The sequence below is a fragment of the Durio zibethinus genome, chromosome 25 (assembly GCF_047325235.1).
Source record: "Durio zibethinus cultivar Kanyao isolate XHJ-2024 chromosome 25, ASM4732523v1, whole genome shotgun sequence".
NCBI lineage: Eukaryota > Viridiplantae > Streptophyta > Magnoliopsida > Malvales > Malvaceae > Durio > Durio zibethinus.
Window position 1 is genome coordinate 5,468,046 of NC_143186.1, and position 16,435 is coordinate 5,484,480.

General features: G+C 29.0%; 1 protein-coding gene and 1 long non-coding RNA gene across 2 annotated transcripts; one reads left to right on the forward strand and one right to left on the reverse strand.

Annotated features, from left to right (window-relative positions):
• Positions 1 to 2,967: 2,967 nt before the first annotated feature.
• LOC111276651 (uncharacterized) lies at positions 2,968 to 6,121 on the reverse strand. The gene is made up of 3 exons (XM_022862401.2): positions 5,964 to 6,121; positions 3,863 to 4,142; positions 2,968 to 3,184 (listed from the first exon to the last, which is right to left on the reverse strand). The coding sequence occupies exons 1-3, from the start codon at positions 6,045 to 6,047 to the stop codon at positions 3,174 to 3,176; spliced, it is 375 nt and encodes a 124-aa protein (XP_022718136.2). The 5' UTR covers positions 6,048 to 6,121; the 3' UTR covers positions 2,968 to 3,173.
• Positions 6,122 to 8,102: 1,981 nt separating this feature from the next.
• Positions 8,103 to 9,963, forward strand: LOC149511539 (uncharacterized). The gene is made up of 2 exons (XR_016333709.1): positions 8,103 to 8,424; positions 8,519 to 9,963. It is a non-coding gene; the product is annotated as an uncharacterized LOC149511539 (long non-coding RNA).
• Positions 9,964 to 16,435: the final 6,472 nt, after the last annotated feature.

Here is a 16,435-nt window from a genome sequence, read left to right on the forward strand (position 1 = left end):
TCAAATCATGATGTTTTTTGATGATTGGTTATGAATTCTATGATTTTTGGACATTGTTTGCATATTCTATGAATTTTTTGTTTGCAATATATTCATATCAGAAAAATTATACTATAGTGATATTGCAAAAATTGTTTCTCATATGAGGAATATTGTTTTGTAGCAAAATTTTAATATATGAAAATAGACATATTGATAATCATTGTGTAAATAGTTGAAAATTTTTGGAGTTGATTTGGTTATTTAAAAGTTGATGACAGTTTTAACCTATAAATCTATCAGTGGTGGCGGGTATGTATAATAAGCATATGATGCAGCTGGTATTCTTATATGTTAAGAGACATTAAAAACTTGTTCATAAGAATTGTAATGAAAATCTACTTGGGAATCAATATTAGGAATCTTAAGAAATTTGTTCACCAAGATTTCAAGATTTACTATCTTAATCATCAAGTTTAACGGACTGTTTTTGTAAAAGTTGAAGTAATTGTTACTTGTGATTGAAGAATTATGACCAAAAGCATAAGAAAGCATGGGAAAAAGTTTAGAACTTTTGGATGGTGGCTAGTTGGGGCAATATAGCATCTTATGGCCAAAACTACCAAGTTGACATAAGTACTTCCCTAACCGCAACTTGCTTCCTATTTTGAATGGGTATTTGGCCAAAACCTAGTTTGATGATAATTCTTATTGAATTTAGATTCCTAAATTGTTTGGGTTTAAGAAATAAGATTACATATAAAAAAATCCAAATTGGACTTTTTAAATTGTATGGATTCAAACGATAGATTCGTTTGCAAACAAAATCATCATTGAATGTGGCTTAGCATGAAAAGATCCCTTATCAAAAGGGATTGATGCCCTAACCTTTTTAAAGCTAAAATTTTAATGGTAGACATGAAATGATCAATCCCTTAACCTTGGGTAGCCTCTAATAGCTGGTTTCTCAAATGCAACAAATGGCTAATTTTTTTGCTTCAAACTTTTTCATTAGCTATAAGATCATTTGAACTATAAAAGAAGCATTTTAACACAATTTTTAGGTAAGAGAACAAGAATTAAAAAGCCATATTTTCATTTTCTCAATAATTCAAGAGACCCAATTGTTTTAAGCATAAATTCTTCATCTTTTATATCATATCTTTGTCATTCCACTTTAGTGTACTAAATTAGCAATCATCCAACCTTTGAAAGGTATTTTTAGTCTACAAAATCACTTGTAAATTCTTAATGTTTATATAGGATTAAGCATTAAGGTATCTTCTTAAGTGATTATGAGTTTTCGTACAAACTCACTTTGAGGTTTAGAGGATGCTATTTTAGCCTTTGAAAGGTAAGGGTAGAGAGATTATACCTTAGCCTTAAAAGGTATGGAGTTAGAAGTCATAACTTAGCCTAGAAAGGTAATTATAGAATTGCAAAAAAAAAAAAAAAATAGTGGATTAGGTTCTTTGGCAAGGGAAGCTAAGGGAGAGGATATATGTGTCGTTGGAGAATGATCAAACCTTTATAAATTATTATGTTTGATCTTTCTTCCTTAATTCTTTCTTTTTATTATTATGTATTTTTGTTTTAAATTCATTAATTGTTGCTTTTTTAATTAAGTTTATGTGTGGATTGAAGGGAGGGGAGGGGAGGGAAAGGAAAGAAAAGCTAAGAAATGGGGAAACATTCCTCTTATTTGGTTATCACTTTAAATTATAACAAAGGAAAAAGAGCAAGGAATGTGCATCCCTTCCTTCTGCTCAAATGTTTCATTTTTTAATTATCCCAAATTGAAGGAAAAGCTAGGGAAAAGAAATAGGTAAAATTTTTTTAAATATAAAACAACCTTTATGACATTATTTTTATTTTCAATTTTCAAAGAATACATTATAAGCTTGACAAGTTATATTAATATTTATTTTTTTATCACACCTAAACTTGTCTTCCTACTTACTTTAGATATAGTTTTCATCAAATTCTAATATTATGGTCTTCAAATTTATTTTTATAGATTTTTTTATATATCTTTTTTTATTGTTTTTTTTTTAGAATATTTTCTTTATCTTATATGAAAACAAATTTGAAATTATTGATTTAGATAACCTACCATTATAAAAGTAATCATATCCTTTATTTTTAAATTTATGTTGGAGTTTATCTTTTTTATATTTTAGTATTATTTCAAAAATTTGGCAAAAAACATGTACATGGAAAAATATATTCAATTAAAAAAATTATAACTATATTAATGAGCTTGTTAAATTTGTAAATAAATACTAATACAAGTTTATAATTAATATTAGTTGCTGAGACATATTTAAATTTTCTCATTGGAATTAATTTTAAAAAATATACAATCATATAAAGATAATTCCAAAAATACATTCTTTTATGGATTAATAAAAATTCATCTCTTTTATTGAGTTTTTTTTTCATTGTTTTTACTTAAACAATTAATTTTTAAATTATTCACATGATAAATAAAATATTTTATTTAGAAAGGGTATAGTTGACAAAAATATATTATAATAAATCATTTTTTGCTTTTTACTCTTTAACCAAACAATAGTTAAGATTTTTTTTTTTCTTTTACTTTATTAATTTTAGGTGTCTAAAGAAGGAATATATGTATTCTTTTTTTTTTTTTTTAAATCTTTCTTTTCTTTCCGTTACTAATATCCAAACTTAGTATAAAAGTTATATTGATTCAAAGTTTTCTATTTACGTTTATTAAAATTTATTTTTTTAAAAAAATTTAGATCAAACCTAATAAATGCATACAACCTGGATTCAAAAAGCTAGTTTGAATTTTTCTATCAGAAATAAAATAAAATGATAACAAGTTTATATCTGAATTTCTAATGTTGCTAATATCTCAATCTCTTGTCCTTAGTATTTTAATCTAATAATTAAGAAAGTTTAGAAGGACATATAAGGTGAGAGCTCAAACCCCAGAATCCTCATCCTCAACCCCCTATCCAATTGACCCAAAAATAAAAATCTCAGTCTCTTTATTTATTATATCATTAATGTTATAGTTGTAAATTCGACAACAATCTAACAAAAACAATTACTACAACACTCTATGATTAAAATCGAATTAAATTAGAAGGTGCTAAAAATAACAATAAAACCGAGAGCGTAACACTAGCCGGTACCCATGGCTTCCAATTATTTGTTCTGTTCCATTATGAGTTCACTGCAAGGAAGAGATGAAAAGGAAAAGGGTAAATATTAGATGCACGATCAAAGTTTTGAAATCAATTGCATTTATATTGTGTTGCTTAATTTTTTTCCTCTCTACCATAAATTTTTCTTTCTTTTTACTGGGTATCCTTACTAACAAACAACTAAGAACAGCATCCCCTCTTTAATTTCACTTGTGGTTTGTCTTGAATTCCACACGTAATTCAATATAAATTCAAAGAATAAAGAAAAGAGAAATAAGAGTTAGATATATGTAAGGTTCATTAGGTCATTGGTGTTATATTGGAAAGATCAATAATATGTGAACAATTAATTAAGTATAACATCTAAACATAAAATTTTATCAATATATATAAAAGGTTGAAAATTTTACCCTTATTTCTATTATATAAATATTTATATGTCTATTCAAAAGTTTATCTATTAATTTGATGATATTTATCTTCTACAGGCGCAAGTATTTTATTTTTATTTAATTATTCTTGTCATAAGCTTTATATATATATATTTAAGATTGTCAAAGATTAAATTATAATAAAAAATTTTAAAAATTTAATATTTTATCAACAGATTATGGCTGCTAACATAACTTCACAAATTGATTAAATAATTTTATAAAATAAAATCCGCAAAAAAAAAAAAAAAGAGATTGCAATGGGAAAAGAAATACCGAAGAGCTTGAGAAGTTCAGCTGCTTTGCAAAAGTCATTATTTTCTCTTGCTTTTAATATTTGAAACATCAAAGCGAGCCGGAGTTGTGTGTTGGCACTCTGCTCGATGATGAGGGCAGTCTCTCTTCGGAGTTGGTTACATTCAGCTTCTACAGCTTTAAGTTTGTCTTGGAGAAGTCTTTGTCCATCTTTGATTCCCTTTTGCTCCAACCTTACTTCTTCCATCTCTGCTTTCAACACTTTCATGCGAGTGTTATATTTTTTCAACTTCCTTCTCTTCTACTCCAAAATGAAATATCATGAAAAAGATCATTTTATTTCCCTTTCCTCAACAATATTAAATTTCATGTATAATTATTATTTTTTGTCAAACTTTATATATTATTATTGTTAAATTCTATGAGTTTTATCAATCTAATGAATTGGGTTTTTTATATTTAATTTTCATTCAACTGTTTTCAATTGAGAATTTCACAACTTTTTTGTAAAAATTCTACTTAATATGCGTTTATCTTGAAAATTTTAAAGTTGAGCAATCAAAGATTTGATTTTATCACATTAAAAATTATTAAAGATAGAATATTCAATTTTAAATATTTAATCAAGTATTGGCCTTATAATTTTAAGGAATTAAAGTGAAATTTGCCATTGTATTGTGACTCTATATTAATTCTGCTATTGTACTTCAATTTATTAAATTTTACCATTATACTTCAGACCTATCCATGGGCTTGATAGGTTAGGATAAGCCCAATTGGACTTGAGAAAAATTTGTCCAACGCCTAGACTAGCTCGCACTGTTGGATCGAATGGACGCGATTTACAAAATAAATAAATAAACACAAAATAAAATAAATTATTAAAACCATTAAAATTTTAATTTTAGAATAAAATTAATAAAAAAATTTATTAGTTTTTTAATATTCTTGTTGGGCCTAGCCTAGGCTTCAAATTTTGTATCCAAAGCCCAACTTGACTTGGAAAAAGCCTACCAAGCTGGGTGGGTTGTTCAGCCCACGGATTAATGCACTTTTGTTTATTTATTTATTGGATAAGATATCATAAGAGTAACAATATTTCATGAAATATGATCTCTTAATGAAAAATAATCAATTTTGTCAATGAATTTTAATTTCGATGATTTTAGATAAAAAGAAACAGAATTCAAATATTTAATTGAATGTTTTGTTCATACAAATGACAATTTTCTATCAATGTTAAAATTACAATGACAAAACTCAATGAAATTGAATTATAGTACGTCAAATTCTATATTAAACCATAGTACATGTAAATCTAAAAATCATCAATATTACAGTGACAAAACTCAACGAACTTAATGGCAGGTGGGGCATTCATCCCTAATTTTAAAGATGGTTTACGTCTAACTGAAAATCACATGCTAAGTAGACATCATATCGATGTTATTGAAATAGCTATTACAACCCAAATTTCAACCAAATATGGTAATAAACTAATAGCTGTAGTCTAACTGAAAGTGGACAAGTTGAATGGATCAGATAGTAAGAGATCAAGTATAGTTTCGTTATGAGAAAAGAGATGGCTTTTGTTGGGTGTAAAGGTGTCTATAAGTCAAGTTGGGTGGGGTTTGATTTAGGTTTAAGTATGATATTAACATCTTATATGCTTATTTGAATTAACCTAACATAATAATTTGGACTTCAAATTTTACTTAAGCAAATTCATATTATTTTATGTTACAACATGTATCTGCTTATATATATATATATTTTAAAATGTAATTTTATTTAATTTTTAGTATTTTTGTGTTTTTCTCTTATAAGTTTTAAAACAGGAATAACTTAACATGTTTTTTAATATTTATACTGTAATATTATATATTTTTATATAATATAAAACATATAATATATGAATATAAAAATAATATATTATATAATAAAATTGGGTTGTGTGTGATCGGGTTGAACTTTAAATGTTTGGAGAGGGGTTTTGGGTTAGAGTTCATTTGCCACCGTTAATAAAAATTTTCATATTATGGTGTGATAAACTATTCCTACAGAGATAACTTAAAATTTATTCGTGATGAAAAAAAAATCTAAATAATGACGAAATAAATACCTTATGACCCCTTGGCCACGATCTTGAATTGAGTGCTCTGGTTATGAAGGGACAGACGTTCTTGAATTGATCCTGTGAACCCATCTTTCCTTACAAGCCCTGGTTTGATGGACTTATCAATTTAATCAATGTAGTGTTTGTCCATGGATGTTCCTCCTATGATAAGCCGATATATATAGTACTTATATTCCCGCATTCCCTACACGCTTAGAAGACCCAACAATGTGGAAGGAATCGAACGATTGGTCGTACAATTAAGTTGATTATATCTCAAGGAAATGAACTGTATTTGGAAACACTTGTCGAGGTTGTTGTACCGAATTGTTGACCAGCGTAAAAACATTTCTAACGGATAGTCTACACGCTTGATTCGGTGAATTCAAAATGAATTGATTGTTATATCACTATTCGGTGACTTCAAGGTGAAAAGCTCATGTTTCTAGTAAAATTAGTTATGATATTCTAACAAAAGCAGAAAGCATTGATCCTTTTACCAGCAAGACTACATGTGGATGCACTGTAGGAACACATGAAAAGATTTAAGATGTGATTCGCACTTCGAAAAATGGTGTACATGACTTTGCTTTTGTTTACACAAACAGAAGTTTCCTTGACCAAATTGGCCATTAACGTCGAATTTTTTTTTTTAATTTTAATTTCCTTGAGTTTTTCATTACAATTCTATTTTTTAACATAAAAGTAATGTAATTGATGAAAATTTGTCATTTGTATTAACCAAATATTTTGGACATAAAGTACTGTAACCAAATTATTTTATTACTTTTTGTCCAAAAAGTAATAAAATTGACATACAATATGAAATTCAGTATTAAATCATGATATAGTGATAAGTTCGACTTTAATTTTAATAAAATTTAGAAAAAACATTACAAAATATTTACGATCAATTCAGCAAATCTGGATAGAAACTAGTCTAAATCTTCTATTAATTCCTGTCAAAATCTCCAAAGAAACAAGAAGCTTAAGAGGAAATTGATGAAATGGACGAATACTAGGCTTTAGATATAGGAGGAGGAGGAAAGGAAAAGAAAGGTTTGCAAACTTCGGATCCTAACGAAATGAGAATCAAAATGGTATCTGTTGTGGAGTGTATTGATTTGTGGTAATTAGGCACCAATGCATAAACTGATAATAAATCATTAATTAAGTTATATATATAAAGTCAATTAATAGAGTTTTTGTGATGATTGGATTTTTTAATAGAGTTTCGCTTTCAAAAACTAAGAATGGTCAAAAACTATGAAATCGAACTCCAAGCTGTCTCTCGCCCGATCGTTTCTGAGAACGAACGAAAAACCGCGCGTCCCTCACAATTTGTCAAAAGTATCGTTTCATATCATACCACACCACTCGCACGAAATCTGCCGGTTCATTTACTAGGACCCACAAAAAGCGCCCGATTCTAACTATTATTTGTTAGACAAAATGTGATGTTTTATTTTTTATTTTCATGAAATTTAATTAGTCTTGAAATGATTAATTTTGGACTAAGAAACGTGTTTGAGACAAAAAAAATATCATGTTTTAGCTAGGTATGCAACTTTTATTAGATATGAACACGAGAGTTTGACTCAAGCCTGTTTGTGTTCTAAACATGAATTTTTAAGCTCATATCTAGCTAGTTCAGTTGGTGAAAATATTTTTATTAAAATTTTAAATATTTTAAATATTAAATGAAAATTAAATAGATTTAAATAAATCAGTATTGCATAAACCATTAAACGTGTCAACTAAACCTTATTCATAAGCATCTCTATTTATGATTAATCATCCAACATAGAATAAATGAATAATATTTCAGAGGAGTTAAGCTCAAATTTGGTACATTATTATGGTTAGATGTTGAAATCAACCATTGCACTTAAAAGTTTATTGAATTTGTAGGTAAACTTTCATTGTCTCTAATTTTGGAACACAGAATAACAAAACCAGAGTATTCGTTAATTCAAATTAAAAAAAAAGAACTTATTTTCCTCAATTTTGTTCAAAATCAACAAAAGAAAATATATTTGTGAAATTGAAGGAAAGTAAATACAGACTCATAATATAGTGGCCATGAACCGAATGAAATAAAAATACTTCAATATATGATTTTATTTTACCAACATTTTAACATCTTCTCCATAGAAGTAGAGACAATGCTAAAGCAGAATGTGATTGTTTAATGTGAAGCAGTCCATCGCTCGTTGTTCTCAATACATCGTACTTGATCGGTCGAGAATTAAAAGATAAAAGAAAAAGGTTACGGAACTTTGGAATATCCAAATCCCCTACGCAAGAACTTTCCTGGAAACTATAAAACAAATTCTCATTTTCTCACTCTCGCTATCTTCATTTTGTTTTTCATATATCCAATTGCAAAATGGCGCCAACACAAATGGAAAGTGGTCGGAAAGTTCCCATGAATAAAAGCCTTTCGTTTTTGAAGAAAAGAGTGAAGGTACTTTCTATTAAATTTTCAGCCTTATCTTCATAATCTTTTCCCTTATTTGATATCTTTGATTCTTTTATTCTTTTCTTATGATGTCAAAAAGAAAAAGGAGAAGGAATTGAGGCGCTTGAAAGCAGAGTTAGCTGAGCTTAGAGAAATGCAATCCAAGAATTTAGAGCTGGCAAGGCTTCATCACGAAATTCTTCGTATGGAAGGAATGATTCGATCGGTGGCACGGTCCAATACTTTGGCCAATTACTTCGTTCAAGCAGTAGTTGCAACTTGGAAAGATTAGAACAAAGGCAATTTCATCACATATCCCTCTGGTTGGTTTCTTTGTACTCTCACCTTGTTATCGATTTTATGCTTTATTCAACCCTTAGCCAACGGTAAGCCTTCTTCTACTTTGGTTTTTTTTTTTTTTTCTTTTTGGCTTTTTTTGTCAGAAAGGTTCTCTATTGCTTCAATCACCGCTGCTACTATAGTCAAAAGGAAGAAAAAAAAAAGAAAAAAGAAATTCAAAGAAAAAAAAAGGAAGAATAGAAAAAAAAAAAAAAGCGAAACTGGGAAAAAAGGAAAAAAATTGAAAAAAGAAAAAGAAAAAAGCTTTATCATAAAAAACAAAAGAATAAATTAAATAGAGTACCATGAACAATTAAAGAAGGAAGCCTTTATCTTAAAACATAAATTCAGTTCTTCAATGTTCAAAGAAAACGATACAAAGAGAGACTACTTAAAATCACTTCGAAAGAAAAGAGAGAGAGAGAGAGAGAGAGAGAGAGAGAGAGAGAGAGAGAGAGAGAGAGAGAGAAAAGAAAATCATGTTTGCTTGTTTGTGGAGAATTCTCTTAGTCTTTATATATAAATATATAAATATATATATATATATAGGTACGAAATCGAACAAGAGCTTATTTGATAGCGTGATGGAAGAGATTGTTTTATAACTAGATTTCTAAGACTGCATTTACAAAGCTGTTTCAAAGTTCGAATGCGGTAGGAGGTGCATAAGCCCCATTAAAACGAAGCTTAAGTCCTCATTTGAATGGGCGGTGCAGTACAGTGGGGTCCAATGCTATTAGGCTAGTATTGCAGTGCCTTTACTGCACTATAAAACCTTCATTATAGTGCACAGTACTCATCCAGACGAAACTCAAGGAAGTGTTTACGCTCTTCGCTTTTTATAATTTGAAAACTAATTATGAGTGATTTATTATTTCTCATTATTTTATTTGTTGATTATAATTACTTGCTAATGTTCCCATTTAATTTTGATTTGTCTACTAGTTTTAGTTATACACATGTATGAGCAATTTTTATTATGTTTTAAGAGCTTTCTCTAGTAACATTTTACATAGTATGTTGATTAATATCTTGAATGCAGGTTTAGTCACTGAGATGAGACAACTTTTGAACAGTTCTCAGTACAACCATCCTAAAACAATCACCATATAGTCCATGTGCAACATGGTTATCTTGTTTTCTTTGTAGAATTTGTTATCACCTCTTGTCCTAATTTTGTAATACAAGTGCATTTAATTATATTGACCTTTGGTCTGTTTTTTTCTTTCTTGTAAGGCTAAAATATTTATTAAAAAGGAACAAAAGTGATTATAAAAATGCAAAAAAAAAAAAGAAGAAAATTACAACCAATAAAATTAGATCCTAATCTTTACTATCCCTTTGCTTTACAAGATTGGAGTTAGCAATACTAAAATATTCTTAAAGAAGAGGAGAAGAGCACCGCCGTTGCTATCACGTTAAACTCCTCCAATACCTGTTAGTAGACCTTAGAATTTAAATTTAAAAACAATGTAGTGACACATTTAAACGATACAAATGATGATATCAAAGTGATAAGAATTAAAATTTTAACAAAAATTTTATATGAGTTTAACAATAAAAATAAAAAAAATACTTTTTATATTTTAATATTTATATAAATTATGACATATAATTTTATATAAAACATGATATAAATACATAAACTATCAATATTTTATATAACACAAACTCTTGAATTACTAAATCTACTCCCTATAAGAACCATTTGTTTTGAATTTAACAAAGGAATGCAAAGGTGGATTCCAAGTCTAAGACTTTGAGATTTTGGTAAAAAAATGGCTAAAAGAGATAGCAAGATTACAAAGAAAATCATTAATGGTGTAATCTACTTGCTATAAGAACCATTTGTGTTGAATTTAACAAAAGAATGCAATGGTGAATTCCAAGGTAGAGACTCTGAGATTTTCCTAAAAAATGGCTAAAAAGAGAGTAATATTGCAAAGGAAATTTTTAATGGTGTAATAACTAGGTCATTTTGCCTTAAACCACCACCAAATCCTTGTGTTAATCAAATCACAGATTTGATCATAAAAATTCCCTCTCCATTGAACTTTAAATCATTCCTAGTAAGCCATAATGGCCAAATAATTGCTTAAAAAGATATCATCCACACATCATTCTTGGACCTCCAAATTGATTAAGAATGGCAAGAGCAAGAACTGAAAGGATAAATTGTTAGGGAGAACACAACTGCAACACCACCAACAGTTCTAACACGTAGACCAAAATTTCAATGCAAATTAATTTCCTAGTATGAAGTATTTGATTGATGATTCAACCTGACCACACAAATAGCATAGATTATCAATGTTGCGCAAGCTGCCTTATCTTATGGATAATAGTCTTTTCTTTTATAGCCAGCCAGCAAAAGTTTTCAAATCTTGGGGGAGTAAGGTGTTTCAGTATAAGACTTTACATGGAATAAAACAATCTCTAAACGAATATGTTACAAAGCAAAAAAAAAAAAGAAAATCAAATTATCAGTATTTTATGTGAATTTAATAGAAATTAAATAAATAGCACAATTGAACATATTCTGTTGTTATGTGAATAAGTTAGGGGGTTTGCATCTGGATTGGAGTATAAGGTGGATAAAAAAAGAATCACAGTGTTTTATAACTGGTTAAAGAAGTTTTGATAAAGGGTAACATGAATGAGGAAGATAAGTGTTCTCCAGCTATTTCTATGTTATTCATTTGTTGCTATATATGTTTGAAAAGGCATATGTGAAGTTAGTAATAATATCAAGAAGCCAGATGTGTTGACTTGAAAAGAGCACAAAATGCTATGATGGAATTTCTTGATGCTCATAATGTAGTTGGGAAGGTAAAACAAAAGTTACAAAAGATTGTGAAGTTAAAAAAATGAGAGAGGCTAGAAGCTAGTGGGTTGAAAATAAATTGTGATGGGGCATTTAAAGCTAATCCTTTATCAAATAGAATGGGTGTAGTAGTGAGGGATCATGGTGGAAAACTAATAGGAAGGACTGCTAAAGAAATATGCATAAAATCTTGTATAGAAGCTGAAGCCATAGCAGTAAGAGAAAGAGTATGGCTATCATAGAAAGATAGATTTTCAAAAATAGTTTTGAAGATGGATTCTGTCATTCCCATAGACCTCTATGTTTCTATAGCTACTGAATAATAGTGGAGAATACTACCTATAGTAAAAGATATATTAGCAAGTATCAAGAGGCTAAAAAAGGAGTCAAATTTATGTGTGTGTGGATAGAAAAGCTACTAAAGTCACAGATTGGATAACTATCTATTGTGATGATAGGACTTGTACAAGGGGTGGTTAGGATATTGGGTTTGAGGGTCCAACAGTAGTGGTGTGTACCAATGGTGGAGTTAATGTTATATTTGGAGATAAAACTACCATTAAGTTCTAGTAATACCTAGGGGTTGTGCATGCATTTAATGTGAGTGGGTTGCTGGGAAATGGAGAGGTGGGGTTAATCTAGAATTCCATAAGGGAAGATTTGGTGATTGTAAGGGGGTTGGTAACATGGTTGCTGTATCTGAGATAGCTACAGGTTGGGTTGTTACATTAATGGTAGGTGTTGCAATTTCAGAGAAGTGGGGATGGTGACACTTGGTAGTTATTCCTACATGTAGTGCCAATTATTGGTGGTACTTTTCGTGGCTTAGCTGAAAGGGATTGGTGAAAGGTTATTAGAGGTAAGATAACTTGAACTTGTAGCCAGAAAACATGATCAAAGGGTGCCACAGTCATTTCTTTAAGATGTGCTCCAATGCTCAAGTCAGTAAAGTGTAAGAGATAAGGTAAAGAAGAAGGTGGGGTGTGTAAAGAAAGCTAAAATGAAGGTCAGTAGCTTAAGTATGAAGTATGGGGGTGTTATCTCATATGTACCAAAGCTTTCTCCTTACCTTATATATGAGATAATGAATGGTGACCTAACTAGGACAGTTAACAGTTGCTGTGAAATAAACTTGAAGCTCGAGAAGGATCTATATAGACAGCTGCAAGTTGTATTTAATGATCTCATGTAGGCACTATGAACACTTAATTTTTTTCAAACAAAATCTAAGCCATTTGTGAAGAATTTAAAATTCAATTCGATTCAAATCCAATATTTTTTTAAAAAATTTTGACAAGTTTCTAAAATTAGACTTGAGATCAATTTGACTCAAATACCGTAAAGTCAACTTTGGACAAACTTGATCAAATAAAGTCAAAATTGATTAAACTTGATCAAAATGGATAGAACCTAAGTTACCATTCAAATTTCACAACCAAGTTAGAATCAATGTAGATTAAGATTGAAATTTGAGATTTTAAAGTACTAAAAAGTTTGATTGCACTTTGGGAATTGTAAAATTATTAAAATGCCCTTAGAAGTATCTTCATAATTTAGCTTTTTTGAAGTCAAATTTTGTGAAAACTTTCAGATCATAATTGAATATATTTTTTTTGATATTTTATGAATTAAAAACCCAAATTGTACCTTGAAAGGTATGAATTACCAAAATATCCCTTAAGGATATTTTCGTAATTTGACCTTCTTGAGGTTGGAATTACACAAAATGCTCCAGATCAAGATTTAATATTATTTGATGATGTTTAAAAAGTTGAAAACCTTGATCGTACCTCGAGAGGTGTGAAATTACCAAAATATTCCTTAAGGGTAATTTTGTAATTTGACACTTTAGAGGTTGATTTTTCACAAAACTTACCAAATCATGCTTTTAAATTATGTGATGATTTTTGGTGCATTTGAAACTATGGTGGTACCTTGAAAGGTGTAAAATTACTAAAATACCCTTTAGGAGTAATTTAGTAATTTGACCTTTCCAAGGTCAGATTCTCACAAAAATTTACAAATCTTAATTTCATAACATTTTATGATTTTTGGTGCCTTAGATTTCAAAAAATGAACAAAGGATCATTGATTTCCAAGAAAATAACCTAAAAATTGAAAATTTCATAGTAAAGGCAAAATGGTCTTTTCATTCAGTTTTAGTGGTTGTAAAAATCCAACATTTGGTAGTGTACATCTTGGAATGTTAGATCATTTTGGGAAGGTGGATCCAATGGTAAAAGTTGGCTCTTTAAAATGAAAACAAGGGAGGATTTTTGGCTTTTAGATGAACTTCTAATCTAAAGGCTAACATTTAATCTTGTAAGATTTTTTTTTCTTTTTTTATGAGGGGGTTAAAAAACATGAAGAACCTAAAGGAGGAGGCTAGAAACACAAAATTAAAGGAGAGAAAACCAAAGGAAATAAATGTGAAAAAAAAGGAAAAAAAAAAGAGAGAAAAAATGAAAGTTGAAGAAAGCTTGGAGGATGGTAGAAATTTTATTTTCTTGCATTTTCATTACATTCTCATCACATTTTTCATAACATTTTTATATTGGTTTTCTATTTTCTTGAAAGTTTATAGTTTCTTTTTTATTCAATCTTAGTTCAAAGTTCATCCAACTAAACCATAGTTGTGATTGAAATCAAAGAATCAAGCAACAAAAAAAATTCAAATCCACCATTGAAACCAAGTTAAAGGTTCAATCAAGACTTCTCTCACCATGGCTGAACCTCTTTTTAGCTTTCTTTGAATGTTTTCTTGCTTTAAATTATGTATATGATGATTGGACTACTAGTTTACTTGTTATTTACATGAGTTTGGGTAAGATAATGATGCATGTTTGGTTGTTTAGCTAATGTTCTTGCTTTCATGATTGCCATTAAATATTGTTTGATTTTATGTGTTTGATTGTGTTTTTGCTATTTTTACTAAGTTTTCAATGTGTTTAATTAAATTTTCAGTGAAAAATTGTTAGTTTAGTAGTTTGTTTGATGGTTTTTTATGGTAGTTAGGTTAGTTTTAAAGGAAGAACAATGGTGGAACATACTTTTAAAGTTTGAAAAATTTTGTGTTTGATATATTTTTCTCATGTTTTTTCATGCAAATCTTGTTTGCAATTTAATTTTGTAAATACCTAGGTTTGTAATTATTTTGTTCTTATGTTATATTTTTGTTACATGCATCATTAATGGTATTTTTGTAATTTGTAATTGTCACATGCATACCCATGAAACCCTAAATTCCCATGAAACCCTAAATTTGAAACCCTTAATCCTAAACCTTAAATCTTAAACTCTAAGCCATCATTCAAACCCTAAACCACCATACAAACCCTAAACTACCTTTCAAGCCCTAAACCAATCTTTAAACCCTAAACCACTTATAAAATCCTAAACCACCTTCCAAACCTTAAACCACCTTTTAAAACCAAACCAACCCCCAAATCAATCATGCATTTGCATTTCATTTAACATTATTATATGCATTCATAAATTGTCATGCATTCATACCATGTCATTCATATCATGCATTCATAATATGTTATGTTCATGCATATCATGCATAGTTTTCTTTTAAAATGAGTTTTTAAAAGAAAAAAATGTTTTAAATAAAATAATATCTCAATTTAAAATAGTCATTGAGACCTGAGCTAACTATATGGAGATTTTTCGTGATTATTATTTATGCAAGGTGTTATCTCAATTTTAATGGAGCAATGTAAAAACCCTTTAATTAAAAATATTTTTTAAGATCTACCTAATTTTAGGAGAGTGAAAGGTGTATTTTGATATTTAAGGTGTTTTTATTTTAATCGATAAAAAAATGGTTTTGTTTTTAAAAATTTGATTTGTTCTTGTTTCCAAAAAGAAAAAAGAATTAATTTTAAAATACTAGCAAAAGCATTCCCTATGGCTAATAAAGTTCCTCACTCATTTTCTGAAAGTAAGAAAATTACTTAAGATTTAAGGCTTGAATATGTGAAGATTGATGCTTATGTAAATGATTACATCCTTTATAGCAAGAAATATGGTAATGCTCAATCTTGTCCAACTTGTGGTGAATCTAGATGGAAAAATGATGAAAAAGAAGAGAAGATGACTAATCATCATGGTCTCAGGAAAATTGTGCAAAAAACTTTATGGTATTTCCCATTAACTCTACACTAGGAAAGATTGTATGCGTCACCAAAGATTGCTATAGAAATGAGGTGGCATAAAGAAAAACCTTGTAATGTGGGTTTATGGGACATCCAACAAATTGTTTAGCTTGGAAAAGCTTCGACTCATTATACCCGTCTTTTGCAGCAGATCCACTTAATCTTAAACTTGGCCTAGCAAGTGATGGTTTCAACCTATTTAGGAATATGAACACTTCTTATAGTGTATGGCTAGTTATATTAATTCATTATAATTTACCACCATGGTTGTGCATGAAATATCCTTATTTCATAATGTCGCTACTCATTCTTGGTCCTAAATCTCTTGATAATGACATCGATGTGTTTTCAGAAAATAATTACATGCGATTGTTTTATGGACCATAAATAATTTCCCTATTTATGCTATTATATCAGGATGAAGCACCAAAGGCAAATTAGCATGTCTTACTTGCAATATGGGTATGTCATCTCACAAGCTTCAAAATGGATGTAAAACATGTTATCTAACTCATCGTCATTTCTTACAAGGAGAAACAATGCTAAAGCCTTTGATGGTATAAAAGAAAAGTGGTGTGCATTAAAACAATTATCAGGGGATGATGAGCTTGAAAAATATAGGCAATTTTCTCAAGTAAATTTTTTTAATTTTAATATATTATTATATTCTCAACATAATATTTTTTTTTAACTC

What these genes read in the sequence shown, in the direction of transcription:
- LOC111276651 (XM_022862401.2), bottom strand. Translation starts at nt 6,047, where the DNA reads ATGGGTTCACAGGATCAATTCAAGAACGTCTGTCCCTTCATAACCAGA. An exon ending in CGTGGCCAAGGGGTCATAAG is followed by an intron (nt 4,143 to 5,963) that starts GTATTTATTTCG and finishes ATTTTGGAGTAG; the next exon opens with AAGAGAAGGAAGTTGAAAAA.